The sequence below is a fragment of the Salarias fasciatus genome, chromosome 16 (genome assembly GCF_902148845.1).
Source record: "Salarias fasciatus chromosome 16, fSalaFa1.1, whole genome shotgun sequence".
Taxonomy (NCBI): Eukaryota; Metazoa; Chordata; class Actinopteri; order Blenniiformes; family Blenniidae; genus Salarias; species Salarias fasciatus.
In genome coordinates, this window is record NC_043760.1 from 24,004,334 (window position 1) to 24,031,578 (window position 27,245).

Consider the following 27,245-nt stretch of genomic DNA (forward strand, 5'->3'; position numbering starts at 1 on the left):
ATCTTCATTTGGGTTTGGTCTTGCGGGTCTTGATGTGTCCTCTGCGTCTCACTCTGACTCTGAGCCAGGCTCTAGAGTTTGCTCCTGAGCTGTTGAATCTGAAGGATTCTAGAAAGGAGAAAGAAACGGACAGAAAGGATGAACATGATGCTGCACCTGGCACAGAGAAACAGAAACTCAGGGGCGAGTCAGTGAAATCTTATGAAATTTTTATATCTCTCATATATGTTAGACTTTTCTCTCAATAGTCTAGATAATAACTACAGTAAATTTGGTTCTATATGTGTTTTTTTAATATTACTTTTACTCTCCTTATATGTTTTTAATCATGACTTTTCAAAAAATTCCAGTCACAATGCAATAGCAGGAAGTCAACATATGGAAAAGCTGTGCAGCACTGACACAACAGATTTGGAGAGGTTTTGTAGATTCTTAAAGCCTCTAAATAACATGTTAAAACGTACAGCATATGAGTGGGTTAAATTTTTCTAATTCTTAAAATGTTGCTATGACATTATGATAACATTGCAATGAAATGTACACGTTCTTTAAGAACAGAGTCCTAAAATATAATATTAATGGTAAATATCAATGTTGTGGTTGGATTCAGAAATGTTCAGGTGTTAATTTCAATATCTGTATCATTGTTAGTCTCTTGTTTATACAATAAGTGTGATTAGAAAGCTTCATTCAGTGGGTCATTATACTCTGAACAAGTTTCTCTGAATACACACGACTCAACAAACACATGAGGAGCAACAACAGATTCAGAACAGCAGCATCCAGGCACAAAACACCTGCCTTCATCACCTCTCATCCATCTCTGGAATTTTCATGCTCTGTCAGTTTGGTCTTGTATAGTGTTTTCAGTTAAAACAAGTGAGCTAAACAATTAACATTTTTCTTTTCTCAAAATTCAAAACTGGAAAAAAATTAAAGTTCTGCTAAAGATTGAGTTGCTGTTGTTGTGGTCAACCCCATTGGTGAAGCATGACTTTTTCCCAGTTAGTGTACCTGATTCATGAATTTATCATGAGAATATACTAGTATAAAACTCGTGTAAGACCTCCGATTCAAACCCCAGTGTTTAACATCTACAATTTTTGTAAGTCATACGAGTCTAATAGTAAGCAGCAGTACTACTCAACAGTATTAAGCCAATGTTTGAATCAAATCTGTAAGGAAATGTATCAAAGTTGGTGACTTTATAAAAGAAATAATTAAAATGCATGTTTATGCTCAGTGTGATAAATTTCAATTAATTCTATTATGTATAAGTGGGACTTAAGACGTTTTACACTGACTTTCAGACAGAAATATCATCATTGAAAAGTGCAGTGTGTAAAAGAATGTCCCAGAAAGTTTCACATTTTTATTGTTCTTATACCACTTCTTACTTCTTTAATGGCCTTGTGTGAATTTTCAAATGTATTATCTTATGAGGTAATAACAATCAAATTATTAATTTAGCAAAAAATCGATTATTCCAGAGAAGTATATTAATATTGCATCTAAATTCAAACACACCACTTTTTTCTTTTTTTAAAGCCGTGTTATTCTTAAATATTTTTGTAACTCTTTGTTTGACTCAAGCTTGTACTTTTACCTTTTATTAAAATCTCTATTTCTCCATGGATTAGGACTCTTTTAGAAATAAATGTTCAGTACATTTAAAATTAATCCAAACCACTCACACGCTCTTACAAAACTAACGTGACAACAGTTCAGGGAACTTTGACATGCTTACTGTCGGTGAAGAGGGAGTGCACGGCGGTGGTGTGCCTGCGCCCCAGGCCGTGGCTCCTGGACATGACGCAGTCCACGTAGAGGTCCCAGAAGACCCGGGCCAGGTCCCAGAACAGCTCCGTGTGCTTGCTGTTGTCGGACGACCTGAGCGTCCCCATCATGTCCCAGAAGGCGGCCACCGTGTCGGCGATCCGCGGGGAGCGCATCTCCAGCAGCAGGGCCGAGGACGAGTCCCAGCACTGCGGGTTGGCCCTGTGCGCCGTCAGCGGGTCCACCTGGCCCGGCCTCTGGCCCCGCAGCGGCGCCGCGCACAGGCAGCTCAGCACGAGCACGGTGGCCGCGGCTCTGCTGGTGTGGACCGGGACCATCTGCAGAGGATCCACACACATCAGCTCACACACCTTATACCTATTTTATATTTCTTCTATGATAAATAAATACTACAATTACGCATTTACGCATGAGTATTGTCCACAATAAATCCAACAACTTCTCTTCCAGCAATATGGACTTTAGAATAAATGACACAAATAAAACGGAAAGATAGTTTTTAGATTAAATGAATCAATGAAATTGTTGCACTTACCACTGAAGCTGGACCGACTCCTGAGTTATTGTGTTTAAGAGAGGATGGTAAATAATGTCTGAGGGATGTCAGCTGACGTCAAAGCCAGCGGGGTTTTCTACTGGCTTTCACGTTCATTAGAGACCTCAAAAAATAAAATGCAGTGAGCTGGAACCCTGCATCACTATTTTAACCTCAGTCAACAATTTATTACACTTTAAATATCTTTGGTGGAACATTATTTTCCTGCTAAGCTATTCCAAATTAATTGTTACTGTTGCTATCAATCAATCAATCAATCAATCAATCAATCAATCAATCAATCAATCAATCAATCAATCTATCTATCTATCTATCTATCTATCTATCTATCTATCTATCTATCTACTTGTTGGGAAAATAATATATTGTTTGTACTGGCCAATGTTGTGCAACCATTGACTGAAATGTTACTCATGCCCAGCACAAAAAAATTATAGAGTAAAAACTGAAATGCTGCATTAAAAATTGAGAAAAGTCTCTTAAGTGGACTTACATTGTAATGACCTTTATGAAAAGTAGGAAAAAAACTCTTAAATATTAAGTATATTTCCTTGACTACACTACACCTCAAACAGGTTCAGGGAAATGATTTATTAGTGGTCTCAGAAAAAGTTGTTAGTTTCTCATATTTTTTTTAGTCTCAGCAGTTTATTCAAACCAATAATTGTATTTCATAAACAAGATGAAATCCTTGGACTTGCAGCAAATAGGCAGATTTCAGATCAATTGTTGTTCCTCTTTCTAAGCATTGTTTATGTAATAATTTTTGTTAATTAGCAAATGCTCCATAATTATTGCTCAATAAAGCCTTTATTTTTAAATCACAACAGATAAATTGCCTTTATGCTCAGTGGGTGTGTGGAAAAGCATAAACTAAGAGCAGCTTATTCTAATTTCAATAACATATCTAAAACACATTATTCCAATTATAATTACTTCAAATCTTCATTTAGTTACACTGCGCTATTCCCCTCAAATCTTACAGCTGGAAATACAAAGCCAGCAGCAAACAATGGGCAGACTGTGGCCTCAGAAGCGGGATGGTTCTGCCGTCTGGAGGAAGAAACTCGGTGAGGAACGACGCTTCAGAGAACAATGAGCAAGTTCCATTCCTGTGCTTTTACTGAAATGCCACATACATACCTGATCCCACATGTAATTACTTTCACAGTGTGAGGCCATCTCTTAATGTACCAGGGATGGGTTTTTTTCCGCACCATTCATTCATGTTTTCGATGATGCAAAGAAGAGGATGTTACACAGTTTCCGCTGTCGGGGATAAATTATAAGTTCTGAATAAATACCAATTTCAAATATGCACCGAAACTGCAAATGTGATGTTAGAATGCTCCTACACAGGAAAGGAGGCAGTAAAGTATGAATTGCTATTATTATTAATAACAATGATAAAAAATAAATTATGTGAAGGAAAAACATGTCTGCTGTGCGGCATCGTCACACAGATCAGTGATTCCTGCTCAGGCCAGGTTCAGGGTCAGCAGGTCAACTGTGGAGTCGTTCAGTTCAGCTAAAAACTCAAACATCATGTGGGAACTGGTTGGTTTTGGTTTTGGTTGTTGGTCCAATGAGACATTCAACAAAAACACTTGTGCTTTCTGCCCTTATTACAGTGCTCGTCTGAACCTGTCTGTTTTCTTCGTTTCGAATCATTCTTTATCATTCAATATTGACATTTGTTAAATGAGTAACTTAGTCCCAGATTGGATCTAAGTCCTTCCTTCGACCAGCTCTTGGACTTTCTGTTTGTACGTCTGCGTACTGGCCTATTTTCTGTGTACTCATTTTACCGACCTGCCAGTGACAAGCCTTCCGGAGGCATGCTGGATCCTTAATCTGGTGACTCACTCTCCTGATGGGTTTTTGGCTGTTGAGCTTCTCGTACACTGTTGCTTTATTTTTTTTTGTCCTTGATGGAAATTAACGGTTCTTGCGCGTTTGATAATCAGATTTTGTCTTGCAAGCAAAAGCAGAATTTACTTTAAGTTTTATTTTAGATTTTGCTTTTCTATCGTGAAACCAGTTTGATGTGATCAGTATCAACGTTGCTTTATTCTCCCTCCTCAGTCAGCTGAGAACATTTCAGCCTCACAATACAAAGGAGTAACAAACAGTATGAAATCAGCAGAGAAAAACTCCAGGAGGTCTTGGTAAAATTTGTCAGTAGTTTATTAATCGGTCCAACTGTACATGATGCAGTGAGAGATTGACACCAGACGATGAGTTACATGGAGGATTACAACGATGCCAGTGCTGCGGCAGCACCTGGAACACACCAACCGCCAGCTGGACTGGGAATGATAGCCCTGTACAAGGAAACTGTTCAGGCCTCAGTATGTACAGGCACCATACAGAGAGAGAGAGAGTGTGTGTGTGTGTGTGTGTGTGTGTGTGTGTGTGTGTGTGTGTGTCTTTGTGTCTGTGTATGTGTGATTAAAAATATGAGACTGGATGAAAAAACACACAAAAATGGTTTTCAGTTCCACAAATGTAAAAGGGAGCTGTCTCACGTTTATTGTAAATAGTAATTCTGTGCTCCTGTTGTTGTTGTTTTTACTTCTTCTTCTTCTTTTTTAATTCATGTATCCATCCACGGTCTGAGTATGTCGAAGCGAAATGAAAGGAGACGAGGAAGTGGCCAAATACAAAAAGATTAGCTCATTAGCAGAGGTTTTTGTAATTCCATGTCTACATTGATATCACTATTACCCATACTTTTTGTGCAATATCTCTCTTTGCATAGTAAATAAAAGTTAAATGTTTTTTGTTGTTGACATGCACCTATCTTTTGTAGCATTTTTTTTTGTTTTTTGTTTTTTTTTTTTTTGCGGATTTTGGGGACTCCCATATAGAATTTTAAGCCCACTATAGTGATTGCATGCAGCGTTACCAGGAGAGCTGAAATTGCTTTCTATTAAGAGTTTATGAGAGCAACAGGCTAAGCCAGTATAGTGGGTGTTAATGAGGACGGTCAGGTGAGACCTGGCTGGACAGGTGAGAGTCTGCACGGACAGACCTCCATGTCCTCAGCAGCACAAGAGGCACCACTGGCCGCAGACAGAGGGGGGAAAGTGCTCTGCGTGCAACAACATCCATATGTTCAGGTGATTGGTTCTTTGGCTTTTGAGTCTCTGTTGAAGATACTTCAGGTGGGAGGGGGTGGGGGGGTGGGGGGGGGGGGGGGGCATCTAACGTCCGAGCCTCTCTAGGACCGACGTGCTTCAATCACGGCCCAAATTATAACTGCAGTTATTAATGTTTCTTATTATAACGTTGCCAAAAACACCTGCTATGCAATATACTAAGATAAAAAAAAATTAATATATAAATAAAAGCAACTGGAGTCGTTGTCGAGGATGCCGTTTATCCCAAACCTGAAGTTCTTATTTATGTACAGTTTTGTGTGTTTTGTGTGTGTCTGTGTGTGTGTGTGTTTGTTCTGAGGTCCACACGGCCCTTCAGGGTCCCCCACATGCAGCCTCATTATCTTCTGCAGCACCTAAACATTGAATATTGAAGCTTTAACCAGCTTTCCACTGGGCTTGGTTTTTAACCAGGTTTTCTCCTGCACTGGATAAATCCTTTATTTTTTTTCTGTCAGTATGTTTCTTTTTTTGTTGTTTTTGTTTTTTTTTTTTTTTTGCGTTATATTTGTAGCTTTGGTAGCCATGCGAGCCCTGCAGAGAGGGCCCTTCATGCCAGGACGCCAGCAAGCAGCACGCTTTGTGTGGATTAATCATGCCAGGTGAGAGAGTGGTGTGGTTTCTGCCTGGACGCCTGTGCACTGGCACTGGAGGATGGAAGAGGGGCTCCGTCACTCCGCAGATCAGGTCGGAGGGTCGGGAGTGGTCGTTACATGGGTGAGATGAAGTCGAGAAGGCTGCGTTTATAATGTCACTATGATGGGAATTTGTTAAAATGTCCACTATGTCTTTTTCAAGTAAAACTAATGCCAAAGATCAGCAGCAGTAAGTGCAGTCCAGTTGTCAGGTAGCCATCTACGGAAGCCTTGGAGGGGTCCTGCCTCTGATTGCCATCTCTCCTTGGGTTAAATGGCTGTGGCGTTGGGGTCGTATCGCCGCTTCTTCACATTTCTTACGAGAAGACAAGAAACAGGGGTCAGTGTCCGTTTGAATAATGTCTGAAATACAGATAATGCAACCTGGACAAGCAACCGCACTCATCTCTTCAGTTTACAGGGAGAACGTGACCTAAAGTGTTCTCTTTTCCATTGAATGGAGCCAAATGGAAATGAAAATCTTTTTTAGGACTATGGGGGGGAAAAAAGCTGAAGAAATCAAAGTGAGGAGAGGCTGGTCCATCTTGGTTGCATCAGCCTTGTCTGCAAAGACACTGAGTTATTTATAGCCACGAGCCTTCAGGTTTCCATTCACTATGATGCACAAAACATGTAAAAAGGTCATTTTCATTTAGGAACCAACCGCTTGAGCATGTTCGCTCTGAGTTCCCAGGGATCCGCTTCGAATCAAGTTAACTTCAAAGGCTCATGAATATAAAGAACTTCTGCTGCCTTCCTGCAGACAAGCGCTGATTGGCTTGTTCGTGCAACATCGGTTAACAAGGTGAAGTGTAGGAGACATGTTTCATTACCAGTTTTGATGGGAAAGACATTAGTTCCACTCAAAACATAACTGTCTGTGAGGAAAGAGCTAACAAAAAAACTATATTCTGGAGGAGGGAAAGAGAGGACAACCACTTAAACAACATCCACAGCAGCAGCAGCAGCAGCAGCAGCAGCAGCAGCAGCAGGAGCAACAATAACTACTACCAACCACAACAGTGGGACAACAACGAGTAATGACAACAGGAGTGATGCATAACCTCCCCGTACTGTGGCTTGCTGTGGGGCTTCTATCACTCTCTCATGCACCTTTTCCAATAGTCCGCCAGTTGAAGGTGGCACTATTGCTGTGCGTGGTTCATGCAGTGCAATGCGCCGTGTCTGTACCAGGTCTGTGAAGCAGGCAGCAATGGCAGCTGGTGTGGGCGGGTCCGAGAGTCCTGCTCTGCTCTAGGGCGGAGCCTGGCCATCCAGGCGGGTGTGGCCAGCCATGGCACAAAGGCTGGAGGCAACAAAAAGGTCCTGGCTTCTCTCTGTCTCTCTCTCTCTCGCTCTCTCTCTCTCTCTCTCTCTATCGCTCTCACCACGCTCCATTTAAAGTCTCAGCCTCAAACAGCAGTGGATTGAGAAAAAGATCATGGAGGTGATGAGAGCACGACAAACCCTGGACCAAATCACTCTTAGGTTGGACTCAGCCTTTGTGCAATGAACTGAACTTCTCTAAATCAAGACGTCAGCATGCAGAAACCTTTTACTCTTTATTAAGCGTTTTTGTTTTTCTTCAATCTTTTTTTTTTTTTTTTGCTTCGGTGGTGAGATCCATGATGCTTTGCTATTTGGCATGCTTTGGTGGCTGCAGGATTAAATATCTCATTTGGCCCTTCGGTCTGCTTTAAAGTAAGATGTGTAACACCCCTGTTGCTCAAGACAGCAGGCTAATCAGTGGCGGATCTACCATTAACGCCGTACAATAAAGTACATTTTCTACACAGAGACGTCATTTGAGCTACGTTTGAATTTCAGAGGGGAAAATGATTGTGTAAAATTACAAGTCGTTTTGTTTTAGAAAAAAACTATTTAGCTGTAATTCTTCACCCTCTGTTCTGAGACTCTCTGTTGTTCTCTTCGCTGAGCATGCATGTCAAGCTCTGCCGATCCAATCAGTCTGAGTTTCTGCTACAGATGCACAGACACCCCCAGCGTCTCCCAACACACACAGACAGCTACATGTGTATTCATATATTTACTCTTGAGCATCATCTGCCTCTATGAGACCACCTGGAAATCATTTCACTGTTAATGTTTAACATCTATGATGGTTTTTATGCTGGTTTTCTGTCCACCCTGGGGTCTATATTCTGCAGCAGGAGCTCAAACCCTGGTGTCTAGAAGCAGCAGGGATGCTAAGAGTTTCAGCAGGAGAGGCATGCGGCGTGTTGCTTACTTAAAGCCCCATCCAGTCCCCCCCAGCACTATGGCAGCCACAAGGATGGCTCCGGCGATGGAGCCTATTATTAGATTGGTGGCACTAGGACCTGTAAAGGGTTATGGGGAAAAACACATGAGTTTCTACACTCACTTACTGGATCAGTAACATGTAGCTATATACAACGATGATTTCACATGGAACAGAAAACATACCATAAGTACACTATTACAGTAAAATGGTTGAGTCTGAGAATGTATCTTGCATGCTTTTCAGCCCCCTTTAGTGTGTAGCGTGATGTGAAGGTAATCAAGCAAAATGCCCTGGAGGAATTTTACATTTATCTCTTATCATTTGAGGTGATGAATATCAGTGGTTTGTCGGTTAAGGTTGTGCAGAAGACTAGACCCTGGGTATCCATCACTGTGAAAGGCGGTGTGTATATGTGACCTGCAGTACGAACAGTACAGAATGTTTTTTTTGGGGGGGTCCCAGTCACCACACAGCCTACCACTGACTGACAAGCCGGGTCGCTAACCGGACACTTCTCAGTGCTGCTGATTTCATCTAAATGCCCCCACATGCCCCAGAAAGGAGAGGATCACAGGAGCAACCACATAACGACTAAGAATAAGAGGAAGAAAAGGAACAAGAGGAGGAAGAGGTAGGATGAAGAAAGTGGTTTGTCATAATGGGGAACACCGGGGGAAGAAGGAGGAGGAGGAGGAGGAGAAGGAGGGGAAATCCATCAATCAATCACACGACACCGAAAACATCCAATCACATGACAATTATATGGTCATCACCAACACACAGGAAAACACAAAGCCACCGGGACGCACACACGGGCTCAGGCCGGCTCACGAGACCGCCCGCACACTGAGGCACCACTATGAAAGAAAGAGCTGTGAAAGGGTTAAAGATGCTTACTCTATTCCCCACCCTGTGCCTCCAAAAATCACCCCCAGGGCCAGAATGGTCCCTGCTACTGCCCCTATCAGCCTGTTAGTGGCCACGCTCACTGTGTAGAGGGAAAAGGAGCATTATTACCACCCTGTTAAAAAACAAAGAGCAGACTTCTGCTTCAGAGTCATGGATGAAGAGACACGGTTCCCTCCATGACGCTGCCCCCGACCCCCTTTAAGCCCCTCCCCATCCACCTGTGGTCAAAGCATCAGTTGAACAGCACAAATGCAACACTGCTTTTAAATTCTCCTTCCACCTGCTTTATACATCGGAGGTCTGTACGACTCCGGTACACCTGTGAAATTCGCATTTTAATACTGCCGAACAGCGTCTACAGTACGAACACGGTCACGATTTTCGACTAAATTCAACGGGCGCATATATATAAACACGTGTGTTATTCATTCTTTGAGGGGACGGAGGTGGATAAGGTGGAAACCGACCCTTGGGTTCCTCTTCCTGAGCTGCCTCAGGCTCTTTAGGCGGGTCAGGCATGCTACAGTCTGTCCCTGCCCAGGTGGAGTCACAGGTGCACGTGGCTTCATTGTTGCACACCTGTAAGAGTCAGATGGAGATGTAACTATGAGGGGGATGCGAGAGCCTCATGGATGACAAACCAAAATGGCATCGTAGAGAATATTTATCAGTGAGAGTGATGAGGAAGCAGTGGGACTCACCCCGTGGGCAGAGCACACCTGTCCGTTAGGTCCGCTGGGGCAGGTGCTCATGTTGAGCAACTGGATGGGCAGACACTTCCGGTCAAGGCACATCATTGACGGCCCGCAGGGGGTCCCGTCCTCCACGTAGCCTAAATCAGTGTCATCATCCAAAAGGACATGGGCACCACTGAGAGAGAGAGAGAGAGAGAGAGAGAGAGAGAGAGAGAGCGAGAGAGAGAGATGATCACAGGAGAAGTGAGGAGAGACGGGGCTTAACGGGGTTAAAGCCACCAGAGGAGATCAGTCTCCGGAAACAGAGCAGCTGTCGTAATAAATCAAGCTTGTTTACGTGCACTGTATCACGTTGCCCTGGTGATTGAAGGAGGTGGGCGTGACGTCTCCCTTCATGGTTCCGATGCGCGGGACACGCCCGATGTTGGTGCAGAGAAGGTAACCACAGAACACGTCACTGTGGAAGTTGAGAAAAAAAAAAATCAAAACATGTGCAGATATATTTTTGACTGAAAAAGGTTTCTCCAGGGTCAAAATATAAATTTCTTGGGTTGATCTTCATCCTTGTTTTCATAACACTGACACGTTCTAAATGGTGCTATAAAAACTGGGAATCAATACTGACCTATTGACCAGTTTCTGTTTCACACAATCATACAAACACCAGCCTCACAGGAGGGAGGCCGAAAGCAGCCTTTTCCTGAAGAGACGGTCTATCTCTACATCAGGGCAAAGGGCATTACGGGAAACGACTGAGCAAACAGCTGATTCATTCAGGCTTCCACCTGACACTTCACTGACATTCCATTCTCTTGAGAGTTATGAATCTCAATTTGCACACGGAAGTAGGTCCCTTCTAGTAAACAGTTACATAACATCGCCAATAACAGACTAAACACGTTCAGTATTTGCTCTGGGTATCTATGATGTGTCTGGTGAGAATAAGTCAATGGAAAAAAATGAGCGAAGACTGGAGGGCAGTGTGTAGTTTCTCTATTTCTGTTCTGTTCTATTAGACGTGCTCGCTTCTGCAGGTCATAGCAGATTCTCATGTCAGGAGAAAAGGGATTAATCACATTAGTTTGACCGACCTGTCTGGAGCGTCACGGGTGAGAAAGAGCTCGACAAAAAACTTTAAGCCACTTTACACCGTTTACACTTTCCACAGCTGGCTGATCTCTAATTGAGGAGACGCTGAATGTCAAGTAACGTGTGAGTAGAGGTGGTTTCTGATACCAGTCGGCCATTCAGCATATACTGAAAACAGCTTTGTAGACAGGAGAAAGACTTTCAAATACAGAGGAAATGTTAATTTAGTTTCTGATAACATGTTCAGCTGGGACTCACTGTTTACTACACTGGACCCATTTGTCTCCATCCTTCCCACAGTTGCCCTTCTCCGTGCCTTCTGTGTTCAGCTTCTCGTAGCAGAACTTCTCTGATCCTCCAGCCTCTGAAACACAAGATGAAGGGATGAACTGTAAAGGAGTTCAGCACAAAGCTCTCTCAGGGTGCCATATAGATTTTATATTTATATCCTAATCCCTGCCAAATTATTTCTGTCAAAAGTTCATTTCTTCACTGAAGCTGATTCAAACAATTCTAAAGTAATCAGGTCAGCCTTCCAACTTCAACAACAAATGAAAATGATCCACTAACCTAATTTTTCAGCAAACTGCGCAAAACTTGCAAAAAAAAGCTTTTATTTCCAAGAAATGCGGCTCTATTTATACAGGAATTACATTTTGAAAATATATTTTCAGTGCTTGTAACCTATTACATTGTTGAAAAAGTCATAATGATGGATTCAAAATCTTATTACACTGAAAAAGTACAAAATTATTCAGACAAGGTATGGCTACAACTTGAAAAAAATAAATCATTGAGTTCTTTACTATGGCTGGAAGATTCTGATTCAGTTCCTTCATACATTTTGGAATTTTCCAAATTAAAAAAACAGGAAAAAAGTGGAAAAAAAATAATATCAGAAACGCTGTCTATATATAGCACTGGATTTTTTTATTCTCTCAAGGTAGATTGGAAAATATGACTCATACATTATGGTTGAGAGTAATAAAGCAATAACAAAATGTTGGCTACTGCGGGATCCACTATGGAGCTGCTTAAACACATCAGGAGCAAGAAGGAGATTTCAAAAAGAGAAAGGAGAGGAATACTGGGGAAAATGGGATTGTTATGAAGACTGAAGAAATGTGTGAATATATAGAGTTTTATTCATCCACTGTATTCTGCGCATTATTCTGCTTCATGATACCAGTAGCTCAGTTGGTAGAGCGGGTCATCTTATAACCGGAAGGTTGGCGGTTCGATCCCCGCTCCCGCAGGCGTAAAACTGGCGTTGTGTCCTTGGGCAAGACACTTCACCACCTTGCCTAGTATGAAAGTTGTGAGAGTGAATGGTTGGTGGTGGTCGGAGGGGCCGATGGCGCAGATTGGCAGCCTCGCTTCCGTCAGTCTGCCCCAGGGCAGCTGTGGCTACAATAGTAGCTTACCACCACCGAGTATGGTGTGAATGGGTTGATGTGATATTGCAGTGTGAAGCGCTTTGGGCTCTGTCATGCAGGGTAAAAAGCGCTATACAAGTGTATAATTTACTATTTTGTATTCATGTACAATGCTGGAAATGATATTAAAATAAAAAATTAAAAGGCTGAAAAAAAGAGGCTAAAATATTATATTAATGGTACATTTTACGCTACTGGCCATAATCACATTACTGGTTGTTACAGTAGTCATTTTTGATTGAATCTCTAGTATTTTCATGTTAACATACTGTACATTGTTGCCAAAACATGTGGTGTGTTTTATAGCAGCTGGAAACAGTCGCCGTCTTTAAATTTTTATGACCTTTACATTACATTCACTTCAAACACTGTGTGTTTGATCAAATTATTAATTTAACTCTCCACCTATTTCCTTGTTGTCATGGTTTCTCCTGAAAATACACATTTCTTTACTAATAAATCCCAGCTCTCCAACACTCCACGACCGATGTGAATGAAAAGACCGAATCTTACTCGACCCCCAGATGTATTTGCACTGGTTCTCTCTGGTTTTGCACTCTCCACTGTAGCAGCGGCCCTTCAAAATAAAACAGAAAGACACACAGTGACTGGATGCCACTCTGCACGAGTGTTTTCTGATCTGAACCAAATGAGGATCGTTGTTTCCCACCTTGTTGACCTGACAGTAGTAACCGTCCTGCTTGTGGAGGTTGGGAGGGCACTGCAAAGTCACAACAAGGACACGTCTTCCAAAAACCAGCCACTTCATCTCAGCCATGCAAAGACTCAAACTCAGACATTAAGAGACACCTGTCCAGAGTCCCCGGAGCAGGTCTCCGAGATGTCACAGTCGTTCACGGCGTAGCGGCAGCTGTAACCTCGAGGATAGAACTGGAGAGAGAAACCAGAGACGGCATGTTGCTTTTCACACATCCTGAGGTGATGGCGGAGCGTCATCCGGACGCCACACTCTTACCAGACATGTGTTATTGCAGCACGGCCCGTCGCTGCAGTGCGCCCCGTTGGCCAGGGAGCACTTCTTGCAGCACTCCTTGTAGCAGTCCTGAAGAAAAGGGAAGGGAAGAGGGGAGAGCGGAGGCTTCAAACAGCTGAACAGACGGCTGGCAGCAAGCAGACGTGACGGACGGGAACTTGCCGCTCTGGCTCCGCAGTCGCACTCCTCTCCCACCTCAACGAATCCATTCCCACACTCCGCCTCATTGAACAGCTGCCGGGAGGAGAGCAAGACGACGTGAGGCCAGCCCGAGATCAGAGCTGTGTGTGTTTGTTTATGTGTGTGTGTGTGTGTGTGTGTGTGAGTGTGTGTGTGAGACCTTGGTGGGCCTGTTGAACAGACACGAGCCGCCGCCTTTCAACAGGAACTCCTTGTAATCTGTGATGCTGCATTTGGAGAATCTCTGCGGGTGTTGGACCCTGAAAAAGGGGAAGAATAGGAGACATCAGTTACAGTTACATCAGTGTTAAATGTCCTGATATCTGCTGAACTTTATCTTTATGATAAAACCAGCGTAAACCTGTGGCATCTTCTAAAAAAAGAACGGATACCTCCCCAACATGCTTTGTTAACTCACTGTTAGATAGATATCATTATCATCAGCTCTTTGATTTATAACCAATACAAGTCTTCTGCTAGTTAGAAGCAACATTTGTAAGAAATTGTCTTTTTTTTTAATCATTATTTCTGCTCAAGAAGACATTCCTGTTAGGAGACTGCATTGCCCTGAAACCCAGATTTTTTTTTCCTGCTGCTACATCCCCCACTGCAGCTCTCTGGCGCCCCCAAGGGGAGGCCTGCAGCACAATCTGCTCTGCATAAAGGCCCTAAACCAGGCTGAGAACAGAATAGAAGAGCTAAATGAATGGATACATTCAATACATACAATTGTGCTTTACATGCCTCATCCTGAGCTTTAACATGCATGTGAGATGTGTTTTCTTTTTTGTACTAAAATTACATCTATTTTCTTATTTCATGTGCATATTTCAATGTCTGGATTTGAATCTTTTCTTAATCTTTGTAAAAAACTTGAAATCAATCCCTCAGCAGTTAATTAAACTAAAAAAAACACAACTATCTTTTCTATCATTAAAGGTGCGAGATTCAACAACAAAAACCATTAAAACAAAGAGATCATCAGATTTTAACCATGAATAAAGAAAACAATGAAAACAAAGACAACATCATATTTTTTTATGACAGTCCTCAATAACAACCTTTTGGAAAATCACTATAGTATAACTAAAGAATGACTATACTTTTAACAAGTGAGTATAATCACTTGTTTGGACATTTTTGCAGTCACACTGACATTTGTCTGAGCGGTGTTTATTACCCATTGTCCTCCATGATGCATCCAGCCCACAGGCTTGCACATCCACACTCCTCTGCAGAAACAAAACAAAACAAAAAAAAAAAGAAAAAAACAGAAAGAGAAGAGATGGAGCGATGACACACACACACACACACGCGTTTTTGAAATAAATTGAAAACTGAGAAGCATCTTCACAAAATGTGGTTCTATTTCCAGTTTGTCATTATAGAGAAGCAGCGTTAACCGCTGGATTTAGCACCTGATCCCCGAAGCTTTCTGCTGAATAAAGAAGAATTTCCTCTCTATTTTTCACTGACACACTCACGCTCGGGCAGATTTGGGACCATAAAAAGATTTTTGCTGATGGTTGGCATTTTTTTTTTTTTTTTTTTGGAGCTTGCAGTTTGTAACCTGGCAGCTGTGTGACGATTCTGCCTCATTAACCACAGTAATCGTGAGTCTTGTGGCATAAATTCTATTGGAGTCGGACTGGAGGCAATCTATTTTTAGACACCTTTTTTCCAAGACAATGAGTGCATCTGTCCAACTGTCACTCCTGGTGCCTCAGATAGAAAGGCTGATAAGTTCTGTGATAACCAGACAAAGAGCCAGAGAAAACATCTGAGATGTAAGAAGTAGGATGTTACGTATATCCATCCCTGTGAGTTCTAATTTTAATCTCACTAAATAATCAGAGGTGTAGACTCAAAAATCAAGTTTAACCTCCACCGACATGCCGCTCTGCATGAAAATAAGAAGCTGTTGGAAAACTAAAACAATGTGAAGAACCCCGATTTTTGAACCAGTTTGTTTTCGCTTCCTGCCGACATGTAAACAGAGCAAATTAACTGAATTTCAGTGACTCAAAAGAATGACATTTAAAGAAAAAGAGAGGAAATATGCTATTTAAATAGCAACTTCTCAGCATGATCAGATGCTTTCAGGTTACTTTTTTTTTTTTTTTTTTCTTCAACAATATCGATCTATCTGGATGGATGTGGGGAAACAAAGCGTGTTTCATGTATACTTCTCTTGGATGCCGGGTCCCACTGGATGCCCAGGTTCTGCGCCAGGCTCTGAGACAGAGATCCCGCCATGGACGCGGTGGTGCCGTACTATAATGACAGAGACCAGACATTACTCAGACACACACTCACACACGGTGATGCTGGATGTGTGACAGCTCGTCTCACCTCGTTGACCCCGACGCCACGGCTCACAGAGCACATGCCTCCGAAGTACGCAGTGCTGCTCCTGCGGTAGTGGAAGGTCACATTTCTACAAAAACGATTGAAGATAAAGAGGAAAACAAGTGAAGTAAATCAAATGGCTTCATAAAAAACAAAGAAACATCAAAATAACAACAGAACACTGTAATGATGCTGTGTGATGGGGGGGAGAGTAAAGTTTCTTTTGAGGGCAGGACTCACGACAGAAGCTGCACGGAGTCGGCGTGGTGCTTGATGCTCTGCTGCCGGTACTTGGAGAAATCTCGCAGCATCTCCTGCGGCCTCACGCTGATGGGGATGTGATCCTTGTCCGTCCAGATCTCCACGGCAACCAGCACCACGCGTGTGTGCAGGTGCTCTTTGAAGATCTACCACGAATCATTCGCCGCAGCCAATGGGAGCGAGAAAGGAGGACGGAGGGGAAGAGGGGGGAGAAAAAAAGCGTGAATTTGAATCTGATTTGTCTGAGAATGACGGATGAGGAGATGCAGCACACTGGGAGCAGGGAGGAATGAGGGGAGCGTTAATGCGCAGGGTCAGATCACACAGCAAGCAATCTGGATTCAATCGCTGCCTCAAGGCCTCTTGGCTGTAGAGTAACAGGTACACAGCCCGGAATTAATTAAACATGGTCACAGGCCAGCAGCTGCTGATAACCCCTAAATACTAAAGCACAGCTGTGGCCGAAGGGAAATTCAAAAGCTCTGCAGATATTTCAATAGAAAGAATTGTGATTTGACCAAAGTCAAATTTCATTTTGCTTGTGATGCTCGAGGGAACGACAGATAGCATCGATGAGGTATATTACTGACAAAATGAAAATCAGCAGCAGACAAAACGTCAGGAAACCCTCGACTCGACCTCATAAAAGCAGGTTTTACTGAATAACAGCCCTTCAAATTCAGCTGTTTGTATATAATTTCAGAAATGGTGAGAAAAGAAACACATATCTGATGGGTCCCAAATGATAAACAAAGATCGTACTCACACCATCCACAATATTCACTGCTGACTTGGCAAAATTCCTTGTATGCTGCTTGCTCTTGTGTCGTTTATACTGCAGGAAGAGAGAAAGCAAACACCAAACAGAAGATGAATAGGCTGCAGTGCTTTGATGATGCTCAGTTAAGTTACACTGCGCCCTCTTGTGGTTGGAGAGCAGAGTTGGTCTGAAACATGAATGAGTTTATATTTCTGGACATGAGAATAAAATAAGATCGTGTGTAGCATTGAGAGCTGTCTGGTGTTGTCAGAGGAAGCTTGTACCATGCTGTGGTCACTGACAATCATGACTTCCAAATACTTCATCTCTTCAAACACGCTGCGAGGCATCTGCAGCACAGAAAAAGACAACATGTCATTCGCCGCCCCGCCATCCGCAGAGCGACACACACATCTTTTACGTCTTTTACAATGAATGAAGGTTGGGCGAACCGAGGCCGATGCATTACTCAGGAGAGACGTGAGATCAGAGACTTACTGCTCGCTTTTTCCTGCGCTTCAGCCAGGATAATTCATCCAGCTCTGAGAAGAGCTGCTCCTCCTCCACTGTAAATACACACACACACAAATACAAGGAAACAGAGACACCTCAGCATGGCTAGTGTGCATTTATAACTGGGCTGGCTCATTTCACATGTTTAAACTGACAGGAATGTTGCTTTGAATGTAATACACCAAACTCTCCCACGATGCACGCACAGGTGTGTTCAACAAAAAGATCTCACTCTTGAAGGAGTCTATTTGACAGCAGCATGGACGACTGATGAAGCTCATGTAGCTCCTGATATTAATAAATTATTTGTTTTACAGGTGGTGGTCATCAACTGGACATGAACTGGAATAACCTGGAACTGGAGGGTGTTTCGCTTTCTAAATTGTTAAGTTGTAAAATACATTTAACCACTTCTGGTTAAAGTGCTCTGTGCCAAAGCGTGCAGACTGAAGCTGACGTGCAGGCGGGAGAGGCGCGGCGCCGGTCAGAGGCCGAGGGCTGATCGGCAACGTTGCGTAAGATGACAGTAATAGAAGCGTTACCCTCTTCCTCTGAATCATGGCTCCACGGAAGGGAGGCCGTCCTCCTTAGTTTATGAGGCCTTGCAGCCGTATCCTGCAGGGCGAGGCAAAACAAGTGTGAGCAGATTGATGAGGATCTGAGAGAGACGCTGGCCAAAGGAAGGTGCTTCATTTAGGCCAAACACCAATATACAGCAATAACACCAAATATATAAGCAGTTCATATCACAGAGTGTGATAAATTGTAAGAAATGAGTTTCAATCAGTGAAGAATCTCCCCACCATGTTTTATTCAATTTAAGCGTTGAATTATTTATGTATATAGCTACTTCTGCCACATTCATGCAGCTGAGGAAGCAGAGTGTTCCTGTGTGCATGTTCAACCAGAAAGTATTAAAATTATGACATTAAAACAACTAAGAGGCAACGTGACCTCTTGGGGATAATATTCACATCATGATAAACAATGTTACTATCACACAGATCAGAGGGAGCGCAATTATGTTCATGCATATGACCTCCATGTGTTTTGATGACATCCAAACACAACAGAAGCTGGTCTTTGTTAAAGATGCAGCATTCTATCTCTTCTCTATTGGGTTTGTCAGACTATGAGTTTGAGTGATAACAGTATTTACTTTCTTCCAGGACAAAGGTGAAAAAGGATCTTTCCAAAAATATTAGTTTTTCAAACCGTTTTGTCGTCCAGACACAAAAATACTTGGAAAGTGACATTTTTAATGTATTCTTATTTGTGACTCAGTAGTGAGTAGGATTCATAAATCTGATTTGCATATTTGCACATTTGTTCCATCATTATAAGTGTTTATAGTCATCTGCTCTGTCCTGATGCATCTGATTTTTTTTAAACAATGTTTACATAATGTCATTATAAAGATCCCACCTTTTGAGGCCTGTTGTTAGATGACTGACGTTTAATATACTTTAAAAAATTAAATGCAGGAGATCTGATACAGTTATTGTCAATATGCAGAGATTATACTGTTTTTTCGCTGGCAGAAAATTAAAGCTCACGAGTGAGACGTGTAAACACTGCACTGAAACATTAAACATACCGGCTAATGCTAGAAACACTTCGGTCAGACAGGCTTCACTGTATCGTCTCTAAAACCAGGAGAGATCAGGACTGGAAATTGAAGGAGTGACTGCTATATGTGTGAATCAGAGGCGTCTGAGGAGATCTGGGCGGTAAATATTTGGCTTTTCTGCAGGAGTAATAACTTACAATTGAATGAGTCTGTAGTAAGGGCTCAATTAGATACACATGGACTCCATCGTCAAACATCCCGCTGCCAGGCGGAGGGAGAAGAAAAGGGAGAGAAGCCAGTCGATACTGAATCAATAGGAGCTGAGAAGCAGAGATGAGTATATCCCCGGATATTCTGAACATGGCAAGGAATACACACACACACACACACAGCACTGCTGTTCACTTACTGCAGCCCGTTGCAGGTGGATAGGGCCGCGTGGGAGTTCTCGTTCCCCCTCACCTGGCCGTGGTAGTAGCAGTGCTCTCCGCCCTGCGGGGGGAAAGCACAGCTCCGATGCAGCGCCGGACGTCACACATTAAAGGCACCGCTTCCCTATTTAACCGTCATGTGCTTGAATTTTAACACAGTTTCAAATCTGTAACAGCTTGAGGCACAGATGTTGGTTTGGCTTATTTGCAGAGCACTCCTGTCGGGGGTCTCGGCTTGATGAGGCGGTTACAGGCACTATGTGTGACTCAGCTGTCAGGCCCAGGGTGAGCAGAGGACACCTCCTCCCACCCAACTCCAGTTTTTTTTTTTTTTTATTTCTTTCCCTTCCTCTCTCACGCTTCACCCATCCCACCCTGCACTGCTGCTGCAGAGTGCTTTCTCTCCCCACGTCACGTGACCAGAGCTCCAGCAGGAGGCTGCAGGGGAGCAAAACCCTGCTGATTCAGCTACAGTACACCCAGCCCAGCTCGCTGCTGCCTGATTCAGCAGCATCAGGAGGAGCCGGCTCTCATCCACCCCCCCCTCTCTCCATCTCCTCTTTACCTCTGCTCTATAAGATGACGCGATCGCAGGTTTTAACCTACTTATGCAAGTCTGTCCATCTATTCCTGAACATTTTGTTCCTTTCAGCCACAGCTTCTTGAAGGAATTTGTCAATTGTTGATTAAAAATAGCAATCAAAACGCTACCTACTTCAGTACTGGTATTTCAGTCTACTTCCTGAACTCCTTTTTGTGCATTTTACCAACAATATATGTGAATTTTCAAAAGAACAGTAAAGAACTTTACCTTTGACAGAACGGGTTTCCCTCCTTCATAGTGGATCTCCACATAATCTGAAGACAGCAAGTCACTGATGAAAACAGAAATGTGGTTAGTTACAGTGGAAGGATGCGATGCGGCGACAATAAAAACACACACATAACAGCCTGTTTGTCCTCGCTGTGACTGACTCACACACTGTGGTTTTGGGTTAGCGGTGAGCAAAGCTTTGGTTTAAACAGGAGCGCTCGTCACCGCTGCGCCTGGGTTCGCCTGCATAAACACTCTCATGGTATCTAAAACGTGTGGCGGGGATGTTAAATGATGCAAGGCCTCAGGAAAAATGATGATACATGTAATTAGGACAGTGAGCTAAGTCTGAACGACGCAGCAGAAACAATGAGTTTGTTAAGCTGGTTGACACGGTTATAAAGGTCACTGGTGTAAAAAAGGCCATCGGACGTTATAAAGTCTACAGGAATCTCCTGAAACTGCAGTTTTTACATGACTGTTTCTTCTCTAAATTTCAAAAATTGCACCACTGATTGAGAAACAACACAAATGAAAGGAAGAGAAACCAAGTGACCGAAACTGCGAGCTGTCAATGACGCCTAATGTGATAAATGATTGTTAGGCCGCGGCTTCACCTTGAACATAACGGTCCTCCCAGCAGTTCCCGCTGTCTGAGTCAGCGTCCCTCACCATAACATGCACTCAATCTGTTAGCTGACTTCAAGTGGCTGCGATTTCTGCCACAAAGGCACTTTTTTTTTTTCCAGAGTAACCTTGCAAATCAAAAACATTCACCTCTTTGTGAACATGCAGTGGTATCACAGGACAAAGAAGAGGAAATCCAACATGGGGAAAGTGACAGATTTATCTCGTGACACCAGCGGAGTGACATTTTTGAGTGATGCTCAGCGACACGCAAGCAGGAAGTGTACAATAATGGGAGAAGAGTCGTGGCATCTCCCAGAGATTTGTGAGTGAGGGGCTATTTATAGCTTGACAGATGAGGCAAGGCGAGGAGAGTGGGCCACGCCACAGTGTGCTGGTGTTTGTAAGAGTGTGTGTGTGTGTGTGTGTGTGTGTGTGTGTGTGTGTAAGTAGGTGGTCAGCAACACTGCGGCGTGAAGCACTGGAACATGAATATCCAGAGGTGTGTGTGTGCGTCAGTCTGTGTGTGTGTGGTGACCACAAAGAAGAGGGGAGTCCTGCCCTGAAAGTCTTTCCATCTGCCACAATGCAGCACAAACAGCAGCAGCAGCAGCAGCAGAGGAAAGAGGTGAAGCAGAGAGAAGGGGACCAAAAAACTGCAGGAGGTGCTTATTCCTGGCACCTGACCAAGCGCAGCTCTGAAACACCACACGACGCCGTCACAGTGCTCATGCAACGAGGCAGGCTACACCCAGCGTTTGAAGAGATGCCCTGAAGAAAGGTCAACGGCACTGAAATATTCACAAAAACAAAGCAGGGAGGAAATAAACCTCAGCCCCTTTTCCAGAAGGTAAACAGCTCCGCTCGATGCCTAAATCATCATCAGCATCAGTGGATCTCAAACGCCAGGTACAGTCCGAGGTGAGCTGATAAAGTAGCATCCATTGGCAGGTTGCAGACCTATCTATATTTAGATCAGTACTGTCGCAGCTACGCTACGACACAAACTCCTCACATACACACACACACACACACACAAAACAGCATCCCACAGATAACCTGCCGGCAAACAGCTGGGAATCAAGGTCACGCTGTCGAGCTGTGAACACTCCGCTGCTGTGGTGTTGATTCCTGACCGTCTAACAAAGTGAAAAGCAGCGTTTTTCTGACACAATGTACCGTGTCAGGCTGGAATTGACATGAGATGATCAGTAGTCCCGCCTCTCAACACATGCTAACTTAAATACACACGTATGCGCTTCAACCTCCACCTGCAAAATGTCACAGAACCCAAAAACTTCTGGTGTCATTTCAGACGAACCCTGCAGACTCAAGAAAGGCCGATGATATTGACTCTACTTCTGGCCTTCCTGGTGTCATGAGTGATCTTGAAACAACATTAGCATCAACGGATTTCTAGATTTGCACAGTGAAGCAAATACTTCATCCTCAAATAGCTGCTGTAATCTGAACTCTTAAAATCATAACGAAATGAATACAAAGACAACAGAGGAACCACTGGCGCTCACTTAATGCTCTGTGTTATAAAAGCTTTGAAAACTAATAAAAATAAATTCAAAAAAGCTAAAATCTCTGCGGTTATCAGTCAAACAAAATAACTATTCAATGTGAAATGACGGCGCCTTTTGACTGAAACCAGCTGTAAATCCCATTAAGCAATCTGAAATCCAATCACAAGTTTTAAGCCCTCATACCGCTGTGCATTAAGCCCTCACATATGTAGACTGGCTACTTTAAGTCGGGGGTAAATCAATATGATTGAGCGTCCGGAGTGCTCTGAACAGGACAGTGTTTGCAGACCACACAATAACTGTCTCTCTGCTCATTTTTGATGCAACATTATTAAAGCTTCATTAAAGCTGAAGGCATGAGTCGTCCCTAAAGCATCCTGCTAAAAAAAAAAAAAAAAGAAAGAAAGAAAATCATCTTGGGCTACAGCCTGGCGGCCGGACACAGATTGCTTTTAGTGCTGAAAAGCCAGCATGCTGACCTATTCAATTACACCTTGGCATTATCTGCAACTGAGGCTGCATTAATCACTAATCTGACACACAACACATATCATTTACAAACAGCAGTCGGCTGCTGATGGGAATCATCGATGTAGTCATTTCTCTCACGTCCTGCTTTCAAACCTGAAACTCCTCACCTAAAATATATCTTAATTCCAACGCCGTTCAGTCCTTTTCTTCATCGTAAACCTCTCGTCAAGCGGATCTACTCAAAACCGAACAGCTCTGCTGTAAGAAATGAAACCCGCATCACCGTTTCCCTTTTATGGTCTTATTAATATTCTGCATAGCGCCACATAATATTTTGCATAATATTATGTGGAGTGAAGAGTGTCAGTGTGGATCTGTTGGGGCAGACATCTTCAGACAGGCTGTACATAACCTCCTCTAACAGGGAACCAATAGGTGTTCCTCTCTGTCAACATGACCTTGACAGCGAATACGGTTTGTTATGATAGAAGCAAGAAATTGAACTTCACTTTCCTCCAGTTGTTGTGCTACTCTGACACTAACTTTGCACTCGCCTCCTCTGCAGTGAAGAGACTTGGGGAAACGGCAAAAAAAATAATGTATAGGCCTCCTACAGCTTTCCTTCCAGGACCGGATCGGGTTTCCATGACTCATTCTAAACTAAAAAACAGCCCAGAAGCAAAAAAAGCATGGAAAGTACATACATCTAACAGCGATCACAAATCCCTATATAGAATCAGCATCCACAAACTTCCTTTAATAACCACAGGAGCTGGGATGAACCAAAAAAAATCCATTTCTTCAGCTGCTGTAGTTAGATGAGAGAACTTACTTGTTCAATGCCAGATCCAGAACAAATCTGGAGCCGAACGCTTCCAACTGGAAGCTGACTTGGGCGAGATGGACTGCCTGTGAGGGGAGGAGAGGGAAGTCACTGCAGATGACGGCGGCTTGCAGAGAGAGCGAAATCAAAGCTGTGCATACAGAGCAAAGACCCTCGCAAGTCCACCTCCGACATCCCTTACAGTAAATCTAAACAAAGGACGGACGCACGCTGGCTTTAGGGATAGGAGGTCTTTCTTGGCACCGGGTGTCTGGCATCATTCCAGTTCATCAGGGAAAAAAAATAAAGCATGTCTGGCAAAGTGATGTGTGTGTCTGTGAAGGTTCGCAGAGCTCTGTGAACCTTAAAAAACACACTTATAACAGCTGAAATTCCTCATGAACTTTTCACAACAGTCTCCCCCGTCCGTCCCGCCCCGGTGCGAGCTCACCTGGCCCTCCGAGGCTTGGTTCCTGGTCCGGGTGTTCAGGTCATGGTAGGTGCTCTCCGAGTCCTCGTTCAGGTAGTAGATCAGGCGCGAGGGGTAGGTGATCACATGCTCTGCTGCATGGCGTGTTGTGTTGTCTGTAGCAGGTGCTGCAGTTGCCTGTTGCTTCAGCAGGGCTGGCACTGCGTCCCTCTCAACCTTGTCCTCTACTCCTTGAGAATCTGCGAAGGAATCCCGACACACACAGACATGAGGAAATCTGAGCAGTGCATCACACACACACACATGCACAGCTGTCATCCTTTATTCATGACACACATGATAATAACGCTGGGGCGATCGGACACTGCATTACTGCAATTCCTCATCACACAGTTTGGCTTCGCCGGTTTCGTACCGTAGCACACCGTCAACAATACTGAATAGGAACCGATGCGTTTAGCCGTACTTAGAAACAAAGTAAAAACTGCAGTGCACGGATGTGTTTTATTCAAAGGGCTCGGCGACTCCTGCAGATGAGACGGAGAGCACACACAGTCCCCATGACAGTCCATTCACATGCAGCAAGTCACACATGACAGAGAGCAGCCTCTCATATCTCATCATAATAACACTGCTGGGAGGTCTGCACCTCATGCACCATCACGCTGGAGACGCAGCACATAAGGTGCACCGATTCCCGAGAGGAGAGGCACCGTGTGCGCGCACACGGCACATCTCTACGGAGGTTATTGGGAGAAACACACGCGCGGAGTGAAAAGGTGTGTGTGTGTGTGTGTGTGTGTGGCCAGGTCAAAGTGACGGGGGGAGCAGGGAGGCGATACGCACCGTATGAAGCTGCGGATGGACGGAGCCAGGGCGAGAGGACGCTGACGAGCAAAGTGGCCACAGATATCAAACGCATGATTCATATTTGAGAGCTGGAAATATCTCGGTATCAACACATCAGCGCGGTGGTTATTAGCTCGCGGCCCATCGCGGCGGGGGAGGTGCCGTGCAGGGGGGCTTTCTTCATGGATCCGGGAGGCACCGGGCTCTGCGGCTGCAGTAGCGGCTGAGAGGAGGAGGAGGAGGAGGAGGAGGAGGAGGAAGAGGAAGGGGAGGAGGAGGAGGAGGGGCGGGGGGCGATCAGGACGGGAGGGGGGAGCGGAGAAGGCGGTGGCCAGGCTGCAACTGGAAGTCAGGCTGGAGGCAAGGCTCCGCCTCGGAGAGCCTGCACACACAGACACACACGCACATACACACACACACACACTGGTCGTCTCAGTGAAATCAATTATTAAATACTAGAATAAAACTACTTGCAAAAAAATAGCATTAAAAATTCAAATCTCATACATAACCACACTCCAGTGGATTTTAAAGCGTGGGGAGGGCTGTGGGCCATCAGGGGGCTGCAGGGCAGCAGGGTCAAGAAATCAGGGGGGGTGTTCCTCTTACCTGCGTTAATTTAATCACATTTTTATTGATATTTTTCAGAAGATTTTATCAATTAATCCATCGAACCTGCAGCCCTGCCTGGAGCCACACGTGGCTCTGTGGGCCATCACTAACCTTTCACAGAACTGCATTTAAATATATGTTTTTTTCTTATTTTCTTTTTTATTTACAAGCCAGATTTACTATCAAAATCACTCTTATCCTTTGGTTTTTTTTAAAAAAAAATCATATTTTACTTTTTATTTTATTTATTTGACATAAAAACAAAACATGAAACCCCCCAAATCAACAAGAATTTTTCAATGAAAAGCAGCTTAAAATGAAAAAAAAAAGTGGGAAAAAAACAAGCAACACTAGTTAACAAAAGTCAAGTCAAGTCAGCTAACCTGTGTTCGTTACCACACATGGAAGAATGGGAATAGTCACTTGCATAGGAAAAGTGTAAATACTGTCCTTGTTGTTATTTTCACACTTTTAAAAGTCGTTTTGCCAAGTTGGAGCTTCCAGCTGTCTGATTTGGGCGCTTTGGTATGAAACACACCTAACATAGAGCATAAGTGTTTGTTGAAACAGCAGTGGAGGAAAAGCCTCCTTAATCATGTTCAAAATGATCCTCCCGTTCCAGGAAACACTGTGTCCATTGTGTTTTCTGCTCTTCAGTTATTCAGATGACAAAATTACTTCAAGCAAAACTTATAAACATGGACTTTAAATTAGAATTACACTGCCACCTTTATATGTGATATAAGATCCACAAATTATGCTGACATGCAGACACAGAGAGAAGCCTTTGATTGATCTAATAGTCTCCTCTATGGCCGAAAAAGTCCACAAAGAAACGGTCATTTTGCATCACTGGAGACTGAGACAGCCGAGACAAGCCTGTCTGGCTCTCTGGTGAATCAAAAGAGAAAAGATGCATATGAATAGTCTGAAACTTATTAGCCTTAATCGCTGGCATTCTGAATAATTTAACATGAACGGAGGGGTTGAGCCGGGGGAAATTGTAACGCTGCAGTGTTACATGTACAGTCTGACTGTGGAAAGTAAATGAGTTGATTTTTGGATGTGATATCAGGACAAGATGATTAAGATTATAGATAAGATAACTTATCAGTCTATGTGTATATTAAATCCATAATGTATTCGTCTATCGATGTGTATATAAACATGATCCCAAACACACCCAATCTCCCCAGCTCTTTGAGCCCTGCACACAACACATCCTCTGCACCAGACAGTGTGTGCGTGTCCAGATGGCAATAAAGTTCTTGACCTGACTATTATCTAAATGCGACAGACTGCAGGTGCACGGTGTTTTGCTCCCACAGTTGTGTGGCGGCGCTGATGATAGACTGGGATGCAGATGCCTCTCTGTCTTTCTCTATAATTTCTGAATCACACAGACAAACCAGCTGCTTTTAAAGGAGGAGCACACTTTGTTTTCCCATATTTAGGAAAACACTTCAGGCATTTTTCAGATGCCTAAAT

General features: G+C 43.5%; 2 protein-coding genes across 3 annotated transcripts; both read right to left on the bottom strand.

Annotated features, from left to right (window-relative positions):
- Positions 1–4: 4 nt before the first annotated feature.
- Positions 5–3,535, bottom strand: LOC115402702 (protein FAM237A-like). The gene is made up of 3 exons (XM_030111226.1): positions 3,497–3,535; positions 1,748–2,114; positions 5–108 (listed from the first exon to the last, which is right to left on the bottom strand). Exons 1-3 carry the CDS (start codon positions 3,533–3,535, stop codon positions 5–7), a joined length of 510 nt encoding a protein of 169 aa, XP_029967086.1.
- Positions 3,536–5,167: 1,632 nt separating this feature from the next.
- On the bottom strand, positions 5,168–25,390 carry adam23b (ADAM metallopeptidase domain 23b). Of its 2 annotated transcripts, none has more exons than XM_030111397.1 (26): positions 25,143–25,390; positions 24,318–24,535; positions 23,876–23,952; positions 20,411–20,474; positions 19,578–19,660; positions 19,366–19,429; positions 18,141–18,213; positions 17,584–17,651; positions 17,370–17,435; positions 17,092–17,160; positions 16,305–16,471; positions 16,068–16,152; positions 15,902–15,989; positions 14,896–14,947; positions 13,876–13,975; positions 13,698–13,769; positions 13,518–13,604; positions 13,352–13,432; positions 13,212–13,262; positions 13,055–13,118; positions 11,364–11,469; positions 10,354–10,473; positions 10,023–10,191; positions 9,789–9,900; positions 8,398–8,488; positions 5,168–6,465 (listed from the first exon to the last, which is right to left on the bottom strand). In XM_030111397.1, exons 1-26 carry the CDS (start codon positions 25,216–25,218, stop codon positions 6,420–6,422), a joined length of 2,349 nt encoding a protein of 782 aa, XP_029967257.1. In that variant the 5' UTR covers positions 25,219–25,390; the 3' UTR covers positions 5,168–6,419. The 2 variants fall into 2 exon arrangements, with proteins under 2 accessions (XP_029967257.1, XP_029967258.1); XM_030111398.1 differs by lacking the exon at positions 8,398–8,488 and adding an exon at positions 9,310–9,400.
- Positions 25,391–27,245: the final 1,855 nt, after the last annotated feature.